Below are 14,117 nucleotides of genomic sequence, written 5' to 3'. Positions count from 1 at the left end.
GCAGAAGGTTATTGTCTAATTTGTCTGAGTAGAAGAGAACAGAGTGTGCTGGAGTTTTCTGCCCCATTTCAGCAGGAGCAGATAAACAGGGAGCCAAGGTCGTAGCTTACGCGCTGTGTGAGAGAGAGCATGTGAATGTTTAGGCTTTTTATGATAAGGTGGAGGCACCAGAGGTTATAAAAGTTTGAGCAATGCTCCACCATTTTGAGATTTTGAGGCTGTCTGCATCAGTGTCCATCTCCCACGTGTGTGATCATTAAATCATCGTTTGACTCAACCCGGCCGGACCAGTGTTGTTATTGTGGTTTTTCTCTTGTCTCCATCCCCAATATTTTGAACCTTAACACTTTTCAAACAGTTTTAACAGTTACTTTAGTCTGACAAAAGCCGAATGACAAATTAGCGCTTTCAGTCAGAGATTGAGCATGCACCGGCTTATTGTATTTCCAGACTTGCTTTCGGCACAATTTACTACTCTGTTTTCGGCACAATTTACTACTCTGTTTTCGGCACAATTTACTACTCTGTTTTCGGCACAATTTACTACTCTGTTTTTTGTCAGACTTGAAATGGCAGAAATACCTTCACACTACGGAACTTCTGTGGCTCTTCCGTTCGACAATCTCTCCGGCATTGGAACCATCATCTGTTTTCTCTTCGGTAACCTTCGGTCACACTCTCGGTTGATTTTTCTCTAGTCAGCACACTCATTTCCTCCATTACCCGGGCGGCACGGCGGCTGGCTGCTTCCCAAACAAATACACGTGTGGCTTGGCACTTGTGCTGTACGTAACATGTCACGTGACGTGACGCTGCGGCTGTGATTGGTTCGGCTCTGCGCTACTTAATTTTGATTGGCTGTTCTTCTTTTTTTTTTAAGAGGACAAGAGAGATGAGGCCTATCGCAATAGTTTAATTTTTCTATCGAGAAAAAGTTATTTCGCAATACATATCGTTATCGTTCTATCGCCCAGCTCTAGCTATGTTGAATCTTTATATACAGTATGTCTGTTACTGTCTGCAAGATCACGGTGTTATTAGGACAACACTGACATCGTGTGGTCTGACTGAACTGCAACACACTACTTTTATGTCAGTCGGCTTTAGGCCATCGTCAGAGCATGTGCTGGTGACGCAGAAGATGAATGTCAGACATCTCCATTCAGTCCATCCTTTATTTACAGGAGCGCAGTGCTGCGCTGGCTTCGGCGCCTAATCTTGCGTCCCTCATCGGCTCTTCCCAAGTGTCTCCATCTCTGCTGCTCGCTGCCAGAGAGGATCAGTCCTTCATTGACCCGGTCAAAGCTGGAACAAGCACCTCTGTTTACAAGGTACAATCGTGAACGTGTCTGTGATCCTTAATGAAGATGCCTCTGACTCCAGCTAAGTAAGCATTTTCTTTTTCTTTTTGTTGTTTTTTTTCTGGTGTCACTAGATGTTGATCGGCAGTGTACCAGACAGAGGAGGACGACCTGGGGAAATTGAGCCTCCTATGCCAGCATGGACAGGGAGAAGCTCGAAAGGCAACCGAGGGGGACGAGGAGGCGGACAATCTCATAAGCATAAGAAGAAGAAAGGGAAAAAAGATTAACTTGTCCGTCTTTTTGGCCTTACTTATCAATTTAAGAAATAAGCGATCATTTTGCTTTATTGAAATCCTTGTTGCGAGGTAAACTACGATTGGGAAGTGCTATATATAATTTTGTAGTTATAAATCTGTGTATAATTTATAGTTATAAGTCATGCACATACCAGATTGTGTACATTTCTATAAAAGCAATGAAGTACTGGTACATGACCAGATATTTTGGTAAAAGAGCAGAAAATGGAAAAAATGTTGGCTTTCCACATTTATCAGTAAGTTTGTTTAAGAATAAACCTCTGAAACACACATCTGTTGGTATTTTGTGCAATTTACATAAAGCATCTTTTAAGGATTATTGCATGAATATTTTATGCTCACTTCACATTTTGGAGACAAGAGTTCCCCTTGCCTTTTTTAGGTGATTTCACAAGATAGCAAACATGTTTATGTGGAATGAAAAAGCCTCACTTACATCTTAAAAAACTGAAGGGTGACTTTGAATATCTAAGAATGTTGTTTTATTGTTACACATTAACCAAGACTCACTTCCCCCTGAGAGAGCTCCTTGTTACAGCATTGAGTCATCTCTCTAGTGCCAGTGTTTCCACTTCAAAGTCTAAATTGCCTAAAGAAGGAAAAGATCATCCAAATATTAATTATCTTAAATATATTTGGAATAAACTGGTTTCAATGTTTAATTTGGATCTTGCCAAACCCAAAGTTGTGCTAAGGTAAAGCTCATTTTGACCAGAAGTTCTAGTAGTCCACAGTGATGTATTGAAATAATTTCAAAATCTTGTACACCAGTTTAATAAACAACAGTTTCAATTGTTTTATTATCTGAAACTCCACCCTCAACCATCTGAAATCTGCAGGTAGTTATGGATTAGATTATGTACCTGTGAACTTTAGGAAATGTTATTTTAACATCTTCTCTGTTGATTCAGAGCCTGGACAAAAAGGCCTCTTGAATTTTCAAAAAAAAAAAAAAAAACAACCATGAGAAAGTGGTTAAAGTCTGAAATTGGATGAGAAAGGACTTCTAGGAATACTGAAGTAACGGCTGATGCAAAGAACATCTTGATCAATTTAAGATTATGAATTGCTTTTAACAAACTGGGACCACATCCTTATTTCAGTTTGATAACATCAGATTGAGAAAGCACAAATTGAAGCTGTGGTTTGGGAACGGCCTCAGAGGGGACTGGCAGCGGATCCCAGGCAGATCTAATGAGAAGTGACTGAATTGGGAAAAAAGGAGAGAAGAACAGCTTGTGGCGCTGGAGGCATATACCAGTGCATGAGGTGTGGTCCTGCACCTGAAATTCAGATCAATTATCTCCAGTTATTGGACACCATACAAGTTTTGAGAATAGGGGTGAAAGATGCAAATATATACTTTGCTAAAGAGCTTCTGATTTCTTTCCACTGTTCTGCAGTGATGGACACAACATGTGGGGCAGAGTTGAACTTCCGATTTTAATTGGGAGTAACCAAAATTGACAAGATTAGACGTGATTGTTTCAGAGGGACAGCTTGTGTTCAGCAGCTGGAGACAAAGTTAGAGAGGCAAGGCTGAAAAGGTTTGGACATGTGAAGAGGAGGGCTAGTGTATGCTGAAGATAGAGTTGCCAGGCAGGAGGAGACATGAAGATTCATGGATGATATCTAATTTAGAGAAACTAAATCACATGCAAACAATAATTAACTTATTTTATGACACACATGCGTTTAAATGTGTTATTTTCTTCTTATTTAAATAACACACTTATTTAAATAACACTTATTTTCTTCTTATTTAAAGTTCTTATTTAAACCTTATGCAGTATGTATGTATGTATGTATATATATATTAGGGGTGCAACGATACACAAAATTCACGGTTCGGTTCGATACTTTGGTGTCACGGTTCGATATTTTTTCGATACAAAAAAATGTTCATGCCTTTTTAATTTGTCATTTATTAAAATTATAAATATATATTTTAACTCAAAAGTACAGTTTTTAAATTTAACCCTAACCCTTGTGCGTGTTTTTTATTTTGACAGCGAATGCGCACCTGCGGACCACTTATGTGCAGCCCTGGTTATATAGCTCCTCATATTGCAGCCACAGAAATTCTTTTGTCCATGAAACCATAAAGCTGCACTTTCTTTTTGCCTTATAGTCTGATTTGTCATAACTTCTCCGTTTTGTGGTAAGCTTTTCTTTGGCTGTCACTTCTTCACCCTGACCTGTCTTATTTGGCTCAGCAGAACTAAAATATAAATCCTGCTGCTTTTACACACGCACTCACATAAGCTCAGCGATTCTCTGCGCGATCAACCTCTCACATGTTTAAGCTGCGGGAGATTTCACTTGTCATGTTTGCATAGTAAGCTAACGATTAATAAGACGATGTCAGAGGAATTGGTGCACAAATTATCATCACTCACAGATCAGTGCTGTCGCTCTCTATACACAGTTCGCGCGATTGCAAAGTGAAAGCAAACAAGCGCAAATTCAAACGCGACTTCAATATGTCACATATTGACAGTGGCTCACCGATGCCAATGACATAATTACCCAGCTACATTTCCAAAAGAATGCAAAAGCATTGACATATATTTTTCCTTCCTACAATAGCCCGACGGGCAGGGAAGAGATAGATTTTGGTAGCCCGACTGAAAAAATCGCTAGCTCCCGGATGTCGGGCTAGCGATATTGCGAGCCCTGTATCTGATTGAGGAATCACTCATCTTTGGAAAAGAGAGTTTATTACAGAGAAATGTCTCTTTCCAAAATAAAAGCTATACTATCCGCTTCTTCTGGGCTATATTCACAGCAGCATATTAAACATATAAGGAGAATCATGTGCTAACAGCTGTCTAAATGACTCGGCTAAAGTTAGTAGCATGCTTGCTTGCTTGTTTTTTTTCTGCTTCCACTTGTCTTTGCACTAGGATGATGTCGGCGTAAATGTGCAGTCATATTCGTTGTGTTCCCACTAGTGCTTTCAGGTTAATCTCGTTGAAATGACCTTAACGCCACAACACGGCAAATCTCCGTTAACGAGCTACCGCCGATCGCCCCGTGCATGGGTCTAGACGGCCAACACGTTAACGAGCTAACTGCGCTAACACACTAGTTCCCACCCATGTAATTGAGCATTGCATGGCACATCCAACATACTGTTTTACTTTAGTCCATGACTCGCTTACCTTCAGGGTCATACGTCACATAGTAGAGAACACCATGAGAACGCTAAAGGGTGAAGTGTGGCCGAGTTGGAGGAAAGACTCGAGCGGTGGATCATCGAGCAAAGAACGAGCGGGAGAAGCGTTTCGACGGTCACCATTCGGCTAAAAGCAGTTTCACTTTCACTTTTTATGAAACTGTGCCATTTTTCCATCCGGACCAGGACTACGGTAGCGCAGCAACTACCAGCGGATTATAAGGAAAAGCTGGCCATCTTCCGCTCCTACTGCAGCAAACACATCCAGCCCAGCCACATCACTAACATGGACGAGGTCCCGCTCACTTTTGACATCCCAGTGAGTCACACTGTGGAGAAGGGGACCAGCACGGTAGCGATACGCACAACGGGGTATGAAAAGTCTTCTTTTACTGTTGTGCTTGGCACAAAGAGTGGAAGGCAGCGCCGGGCGAGTTACGCCACAATTTGCGAATGGATTGTAGATGCTTGGGCTAACATGTCTGCTGGCACTGTTGTTCGAGCTTTCGCAAAAGCCGGCATCATTTCCGAGGAGCCGCACGGCACGGAAAGTGACTCTGACAGTGAAGAAAGTGAACTTGGCATGTTTGATGGAGATTTAGCGCAGCTGTTCAATTCAGACACAGAGGATGAGGACTTCGATGGGTTTGATTGATGATAAAAATGTGAGTACCAAACTTTGTTTTGCTCCTGCTTATTTTTAAATACGCACACTTGTATGCTTGTGTGTTGTTGATGATGACGATTACTGATAATAAAAATGTGAGTACCGAACTCAGGTTTGCTCCCGCTTTATTTTTAAATACACATACGGTACTTGTATGCGCCCTATGATCCAGTGCGCCTTATGTGTGTGTTAAATACAGTAATGGCACACATAACTGAGACTGCGCCTTTTAGTACAGTGCGTCTTATGGTCGTGAAAATACGGTGTATATATATATATATATATATATATATATATATATATATATATATATATATATAATCTCCCAACTTACTGTGCATGCTTCAGTCACCTCTTGCATGGGAACAGGTAAAAGTGATGGAGTGTTATGTAAAACTACACACAAAAAAACCCACAATGTCAATAAATGTCAAAGTACAAAAAGCATTTTAACTAAGGCAACAACCAAATATTTTACATTGTACAAATAGAATTATGAGCTCATTTACCAGTTATGAAGGTGCTGCTGCTACTGCACCCTGGGTGCTGGTCTAAGGAAGAGTTTCCCCCAGGGATGCCCTCAACAATGGGTCTGGTGGCATTCAACCCTAGGGCCAGCTCCTCTGCCGGGGTGTGACGAGGGGGTGCAGGACCACCACCTGTCTTTTTTTGCTCTGCCCTTTTCTTGGTTGCTGTTATAAACAAACAAACAGATTATTTCAGGGTCTCTTTTCAAGAGACTAAAAGCAATATAAGTGATAAATATTACCATTCTGTAGAATATTCTTATATTGCACTTTTACTTGTTCCCATGTTCTAGTGGGTCCTGTTGTGGCTCTAATGCGAAGGAGGATATAATGTAATATAATATAATATGATATAATATAATATAATATAATAAATTACTTACTTTAATTTGTCAGCAACTTTCTGCCAGCCCTCTCTCCTTGCTTTTGCAGCCTTTGCAGCGTTCCCTTGCGTTTTAATTAAACTCTGAAACTCCTGAAATCAAGAGTTCTTGCTCTGCTGCCGAAAAATACCGAGCGCGCTCCTTCAACATTTTCGCCGACCAATCAAAGGGTTACCGATCAATGTTTCTACTATCGATGCGTAGCCCCTTTTAAGCCACCCAGTGATCTCACATTACTTCATCCAGCTGTACTAATCGTCAACAACAGGTGTGTTCGGAGAACTGGAATAGCGAGCTCAAAGTTGGCGCGATGATTTGATCTTGGATGTAGTATGCGAGGTACGAAGAACGGACCCCAGGGCAAGGAAGGTTACAGGTATCAGCCAGTGTTCTCAGGACTAGCCAGTAAAATGGTAAATGGCCTTTATTTATATAGCACTTTACTAGTCCCTGAGGACCCCAAAGCGCTTTACACATCCAGTCATCCACACACTGGTGATGGCAAGCTACACTGTAGCCACAGCTGCCCTGGGGCGCACTGACAGAGGCGAGGCTGCCGGACACTGGCGCCACTGGGCCCTCTGACCACCACCAGTAGGCAACAGGTCAAGTGTCTTGCCCAAGGACACAACGACTGAGACTGTCCAAGCCGGGGCTCGAACCGGCAACCTTCCGATTACAAGGCGAACTTGGGCCACGATCGCCACAATCTGTTTCTGAAGCCAGACAAGATGCTTGTGTTATGGAACTTGTTTTGTCTGACTCCTGAATTGATGAAGTCAACACCATCACGGTTTAAGAACTATCAGCCAAATGCCATCATGCGAGATGAAAGTGCCAGGGAGCCAAATTCTCATTTATCTGGGACTGCAATTTAAAACATCTACTGACCCACACCAGGGTCAAGGCAATGTTGTTCTCAGCAAGTATCAGGTTAGACACCATGTTTCGAAGGCCTTTGGTAATTGTGTTATGTTTGAATTTTGAAGCCAAATATTACAGATCACCATGGCATTATGACTTTAGTTTAGCTAATTGATTCGTTTGATCTAGCGTCATAGATAAAATATATATAGCAATAGCAATGGACTGGAACAAAATCTCTAGTGTTTCCAAACAATACTGCTTCAGGGAAACATGTATAAAATGAAAATGTTGAAAAGGACCTTTTTAAACGGCGGGAGTTTCCGACTCACCTTGTTTTATTTATTGGTATCCAGCTGCCCCTGTGTCTGTGTCGGTCATTTTGTTGGTCTGTTGCCAGCAGCTCATGACAAGCTGATTTAGATAACTTTCCCGGTTATTTCATTCAGTTTACTCGTGTTTGAATTTTCTTCAGTTTGTTGGAGCATTCAGTGTCCGAGGAGCTTCGAAAGTTCTTACTGCATCATTGTGAATTCAGAAAAAAAACATATACTCGATGAAAATCACACAGTTTAATGAATGAATGAATTTGTTGTTTCATGAATGCAAATATAAACGTTGGGGAAAACGAAAAAGCTGCTCTGTACTTTGCTGAGTTAACGTCAACACGAGAAACGCATACGCATATCAATACGCAACGAATAACGCCCGCAGCCACATGTTCCCAAACATAAAGTAGTCCCATGTAGGAACGTAAGTTCGTTGGTGCAGTGCTCCTTTTGAACACAAGGGGGAGGCAGAGCAACATTATTGGAGCGGTTAACCTGAGCTCCGTACTTCGTCATCGGAGGCTTCACGGGAAAAACAAACAAACAACGAACTTAACTAGTTGTATCAGTCCTTTTGGTGCTGTCGGTGAGAACAGAGTTACTGGTTGTCAACATGTTGTGTTAGATAGGTTTTTGCAACTTGCACCGTACCGTGGTCTCTGAAAAAAACAGTTTAAATTTTTTTTATTATATTTTTTTCAGTCTTGCTAACTTTAATCATTAAAAATATCGGCCCTGTTGTGTAATATCTACACTTTAACGCCAGGTGTCGGTGGTGGACTATGCGTTCCCACATATAGTAAATTCTACTGTAAATGCTGGTCCATTCTTCCTTGGTCGTGACTAGACTGCCGATGAGTAGCTGACATTTCAGAGCTCCTCGTGAGATACATGATGTAGGCTACATCGTATAGTAGCCTGGAAACAAATTTGATTTAGCAGCGGTTGCTCTGAAGCTGCTCATACATCATTTCACTTTTAATATCTTTTGAAATTTTTAAAAGATGGGTCCTAGACTAAACGTTTAAGAGAGTGAAATCAAATTGTGGCACCGTCATCAAGTTGAAAAATTGCGCAATAAAAAAAATACAGAGAAATTTGTGTTGGGCCTTCAAAATAAAAGCATTCCTCTGATTCAATGAGCCATTTTACTCTGCTGTGTAAGCGGTGTTTTAATTTGGACGTCACAGCCAGAAGTGGCGTATCAGATTCCGACTACCGTGGCGTCACTCTAGTGAGAAGGTTCCGTGCACTTCACGCTTTTACGTGTGTGAACCGACCGTGTGTGAAGTGCGCGCGCGTGTCTGCGTGTGTGTGTGAGAGAGAGTGTGTGTGTAAACACATCTCTGTAGGCTCATGTAGTGAGGGCTGGGAGCTGACTGCAGCAGAGACTTCCAGGCTGAAATTGCGCTCGGTGACCGCTCAGATGAGGAGATGGCAGCCGAATCGACCCGGAGATTCACCAAGAACCTGCTGAAACCGGGGAGCGCGGCGGAGATACGGCAGACGGCGTGCAACGCAGTCAGACACTGCGCAGTGACGGTGAGTACACCCTTGTGGATTGTAAGAAGAAAAATTATATATGTGTATAAAACCACCTGTCGGCCTTTACCTCTCCGTGACGACACCCCCAAACCCTTACATCGGAACCTGGACGCGATGCGGTCTCATCTGTAGCCCGGCAGCCTCGGTCAGACACGCCGCACCACTACACCGCAGCTGTAGCAGACCTGGCATTGACATTCATGTTGCATCTTTCTTTGCAGTGGGTGAGCACATGCAGCTCAGAGCAGTGCCGTTCAGCTTCTGTCTATCGATCCTGCAGTGGGGACAATTCAATGCGTTTAAACGGTTACATCTCGGATAGGTGAGGGATTTGCCGCAATTTATCTCCAGGGCTCATTGGGTGATAATCTGGCTATAAAGTCGCAGAGTCTGTAGTGCTCCCCTGGGGGGTGTTGGAGTTTATTTCCAGTGAGGCTGGGTAGGTGAATGAAATGCAAGAAATAGATCCTTGGTGGTCGCATAGTGGCATGGCACAGGCAGCGTTTTACATCTGCCCAGCGGTGCATAGACACAGAGGAAGATGGAGGAGCAGAAAAAAGAGGGATGGTGGGGGATAAGAAGACTAAACTGACTGTTGGTTTGATTTACGTCTAATTTATACTATCAGTTTTTCCTTTTTAACATCGTAAAATTGAAAAGATGATCCAGTGGGTGTGTCACGCCATAATAATGAAAGGCTGCGATTGACAGATAACAGCGGGAGGAGGGGTAATCCAGGGTGGTGGTGGTGGTGGGGTGCGCACAGGCAAAACAGCAGAAATGGGTTTGTGTGTTTGCAAATGTCCCTTTGATCAATTTGGACAAATCCTCTACCTTCGGTACGCGCGTAAATGCGTGCCCGTTCTGTGGGGATTAGCATAAAGAAAGGTCACTCCACTCGAGTCTTTTTGCAGCTACTCCACATCCTCTTCAGTCTGGTGTTAGTGTGTCAGTGGGACACTGGCAGAGCACAGCATAGCAGGGTGAAAATTGATTGGAATAAAGAGGGAAAATGTAATATTTCACGGCCCATGACAGGATTAAAATGATGTGGCAGACTCACCATGAATGAAACCTTTTCTTTCTTTTTTTTCTTTTTTACTGAAAAATACATTTGCTTCTGTGTGATGTTGTTTTTCAGCAAAGAGACCTGCTTGGTGTCTGCTATCTCCCCACTATCACCCTCATATATATTATTAAAGACAAAAATCAGTTAGACTCAGCATTTTTCTACTCACAGATCTAGAAGAATATAGCAGCTTTTTAAAGATCCAGTGGTTACAGAGTGCACACAGCCTCTGTAGGCCTTTCTCACATTTTGTCTTGTTGAGACTCTTGAACAAAACGTTAATGTTATTAAGATTACCTCTGTTTTGCTTGCTATGTCATGTGAAAATGTCATAGGGAATGTCACAGGAAAAATGTCTAGTGAAAAGGTTAAGACATGGAGCATGTTGATGTTCAGGTTAATTTGTGTATGCATTAAAGCAAAACCTACTGACACCATGTTAAACAAAGACTATTTTAAATTTAATTGACTGTTTTTATGTATGCAAATGCTTTGGCTGCAGATTCGAGTTGTACAGCACGAATGCTTTATGGGTTTTAGTAGATTCAAGACATGCTGGATTGGGAAGACAATATGAATAAAATGTGCCTTCTAATGGTTACTTTGACTTGTGTTAATGTAGTATATATCTTTCTAAAAAACCTAAGTAATTAGATTGCAGTAGTGCAACATTTTGATCTTAAAGTTATATTCCTGCAACACCGCTCACTAATACATCTAGACATATTAATGTGGATATCACCTGTAAATGGTGTAAGCCGCTGCTGTTCTCACATATGAGAAGTTTACCAGAACACCCAACTACAGTGTTCACAAAAAATTGTGTGAGTTGTTATTTACCTGAAGTGAGAAGCGAAATGGAAACTGTGAGTAATATTGTGATCATGAGCAAGTGGGAAAAAAATTACAGCTCTTTTTTTTTTACTTTGTCACCTTCTTGTGCAACTGACTGATTTATCACAATTCTTTCCTGCGTTATGAAAAATAAATGTTCATGATGACCAAAAACATGTAAAATAACTTCAATAACTTCTATCTGTGTATAGAAACGGGGTTCAGAAATATGAAGAAAAGAAGAAGAAGAGCATGAATGTGCGTAATACAGATGTTTTAGATACAAATCTTTAGTTGGCGTGTAAATATTCATGGGCGTTATGTGGGTTTTTTTAATGCACGTCCCTCGATGGTGAAAGAAACCAGGTCAGCAGAATCAGACCCTCCGGCATAACATTTAATGAAGCGTAAACCTCTTCCTCGCTGCTCTTGCTGACCCGGTCTCGCTTTTCTTTTCTCGTTCAGCTAGTGTCACCCTCCCTGCCTAACCTGACCTCACATCACCCCCTTCACTGTTTCTTCCATATTTGACTTGCTTCCAGGGCTGTTTTCCTGTTTGTTTCTGATTGACCTACTGCTCTAGATCAGTTTTTGAAGTCTGTGTGCGTGCATTTTTAGGTGTGTCGCGTACACGGTTACTGGTAAATCCCCTTGGTGAACGCTGCATTTTGTTCTGAAGAACTGCTCTGTGAAAGCAATCACTACTCTATGATTACTTCAGTGTTTCTCAGAGTGGTTTGCCCACCCATTTGTACATGCAGGGAAAATGGAAAGGTTGATAGATACAAGAAGGAAGAATGTAATAGTGGTTACAATTTGTTAAAAAAACAACAACCCCAGAAACCATGGGATCTTCGGTTACATATTTCCTGGGCTCTGTCTGCCAGTGAACTGCTGTACACCAAATAAAACATAAAGAAAAAATAGTATAGCCAACATATGTTTAATATATAAGATAATGAAGCTAATTTGTCCTGAAAACCTTTTAACAAAATATACATAAAAATCTACAGCTGCTGATTTTTGGTAGCTAAGTGAGAGTGTTTATGATGGCTCTAAGTAAAAAGTGAGCAGCATGGTAGTATAGACACAAGTGTCATTCTTGTTGTGACTCTGGCTGCTTGCTGGGATGAACCACATGTCATACCATGCCTCCAGGATGCCAGCTACACTAACCACACAGCCAGAGATCGGTGCCAACATGCCCACCCTGGCATCTCACTGCAGCTACAGTGTTTGCTCAGTAGGAAAAGGTTCCTTATCCTCAGTCACCTTTACTTTTTCGGACATACGTATGCTCACAAGATTAATGGTATCCGGTATTTGGTGTAATATCACCAGGTTCCTGTCCTTGCCTGCTCTTGGCACTCTTGATGGCCTTATGGTACCACTAGCTTCAGGCATGGTCACATATTGGCTATTTTTGGTGCTCAGTTTGAATCTCTGGGCAGCTCCTGAGAATTTTCAACGTTATTACTAACCAGCATCTGTTTGTGCAGTCATAGTCAAAGAATATCATAAGCTACCGAATGTGTACGATCATTACAAGGTTTCCAGATGTACTGAAGCTTTTTAAATGCAGAAGACTGTATAACCTTGCATTGCTGCATGCTACATGTTATTTTATGAATAAAGTAGACCACCATTTCCCTTCTATTGACTATTTCAAGCAATCTCTTAAAGACTGACCGTTTGTTCTATTTGATTGGGTTTGTCTTCTTCTTCTTCTTTTGGCCACTTCTTTAGGGTGTTGCACCACTGGATCATCTGCCTCCATCATACCCTTACGCCATCCAGCTCCATGTTCTATACCCTTTGCCCAATATATCCACTATCCCTCCTCTGCACATGTCCAAACCATCTCAGCTTTGCATCTCTCTAACACTCTCTCCAAGCCTCTCGGCCTGAGCCGTCACTCTGATAAAATCATTTCTAATCTGATTGGACATGGCTGGCAACCGCTAATCAGTTTTATTATTAATTAATCATCTCTTTGTTTTTCATGCGGTAAATTTTTCAATAACAGAATTGTTCAAGCTCGAGATCACATCTTAATAGGACTTGGCTTGTTTGAAATGGCTTAATGGTCCAAAACACAAAAAATTTAAATTACTAGGATTTACAAGGATTTTGAATATAATTCATAACAAAACAAAAGCCAAGTCAAAACAATCTGTTGCTACTTTTGACAAAAAAAGGAATCGATGGATGGATGGGTTATTGTTAATTTCATAGAAGTAGATAATTACATTGGTTGTATTGTCACCACTATACAGGCACTCTGGACTGTCTTGGAGTCACCTAAAGATCTGAAAAACAAAAGTCATTCAAATGAGATCCAAATATTTTTTTAGGCATTTAAACTGCTTTTTTTACTGCTTCTATTAAATGCCCGAAACAAATTCCTCGTCAGACTCGCGACATAGTCTCAGGCCTTGGGTAAAATTCCCATGCTTTTTCTTCCTATAGTTTTGTGACCCTGAATTTTTAATTATTTTGAAATGTTAGGAACATTGTCCATATTTCTTCGACCTCCCATTCAAGTCTTTTTTTTCTTTCTTCATTCCCTCTTTCTTCAGTTATCAAACTCCTCTTACTGTAAATTAGTTTTTGTAATAATCTCTATAGACATTATCCTTTTTTATCTACCTTCTGTGCTAGGCTCATGTTCTGCATGCGTGTTCATGTTTTATCTCGGGCTAAAACGTGTCAGACAGCGTGGCATGCTCATTTGTTTGTGAGGCAGAATTCTGAGAAGATGTTTCCCAGTAACATGTTGCAAGCGTATATCGTGGTTGGGGGGGACATGCTGTCAGTTTGCCTCCATTTTTTTCTTCATGACACATCATGCCAACCGCCTGCAGTGCATTGTGTGTGAGTCGCGACCTGCCTGTTTATTAGCATACATGTGTTGCAGCTATCAGTGTGGTACTTGTGGGTGTTCTGAGCAACCAGGCTGCCATTTAGGCTGAATAAAAGTTGTGCATATATATATATATATATATATATATATATATATATATAGTAAAGGTGTTTAACTGCTTTATATCTGATGCGGGCATGGTTTTATAAATTTGACTCATGTCTCACGTCAAAGTCA

The 14,117-nt window shown here is 41.3% G+C and overlaps 2 protein-coding genes across 2 annotated transcripts in view; both read left to right on the top strand.

Moving 5' to 3' along the window:
* LOC309687622 (protein FAM98A-like) overlaps window positions 1–1,891 on the top strand; it is a gene marked incomplete at its 5' end in the record, with an annotated part of 104,825 nt that extends 102,934 nt beyond the window's left edge. The window contains 2 exons of the mRNA XM_082502721.1: window positions 1,185–1,331; window positions 1,436–1,891. Of these exons, the coding sequence (XP_082358847.1) occupies window positions 1,185–1,331; window positions 1,436–1,591 (303 nt within the window). The 3' untranslated portion in view covers window positions 1,592–1,891. The remainder of the gene's footprint in view (window positions 1–1,184; window positions 1,332–1,435) is intronic.
* A 6,122-nt stretch (window positions 1,892–8,013) lies between these two features.
* dock10 (dedicator of cytokinesis 10) overlaps window positions 8,014–14,117 on the top strand; it is a 65,729-nt gene continuing 59,625 nt past the window's right edge. The window contains exon 1 of the mRNA XM_082502580.1: window positions 8,014–9,111. Within this exon, the coding sequence (XP_082358706.1) occupies window positions 9,004–9,111 (108 nt within the window). The 5' untranslated portion in view covers window positions 8,014–9,003. The remainder of the gene's footprint in view (window positions 9,112–14,117) is intronic.

This window comes from Aulonocara stuartgranti, assembly GCF_965226115.1.
Source record: "Aulonocara stuartgranti genome assembly, chromosome: 14".
Classification (NCBI taxonomy): domain Eukaryota; kingdom Metazoa; phylum Chordata; class Actinopteri; order Cichliformes; family Cichlidae; genus Aulonocara; species Aulonocara stuartgranti.
This window is presented reverse-complemented; position numbering and strand designations above follow the sequence as displayed.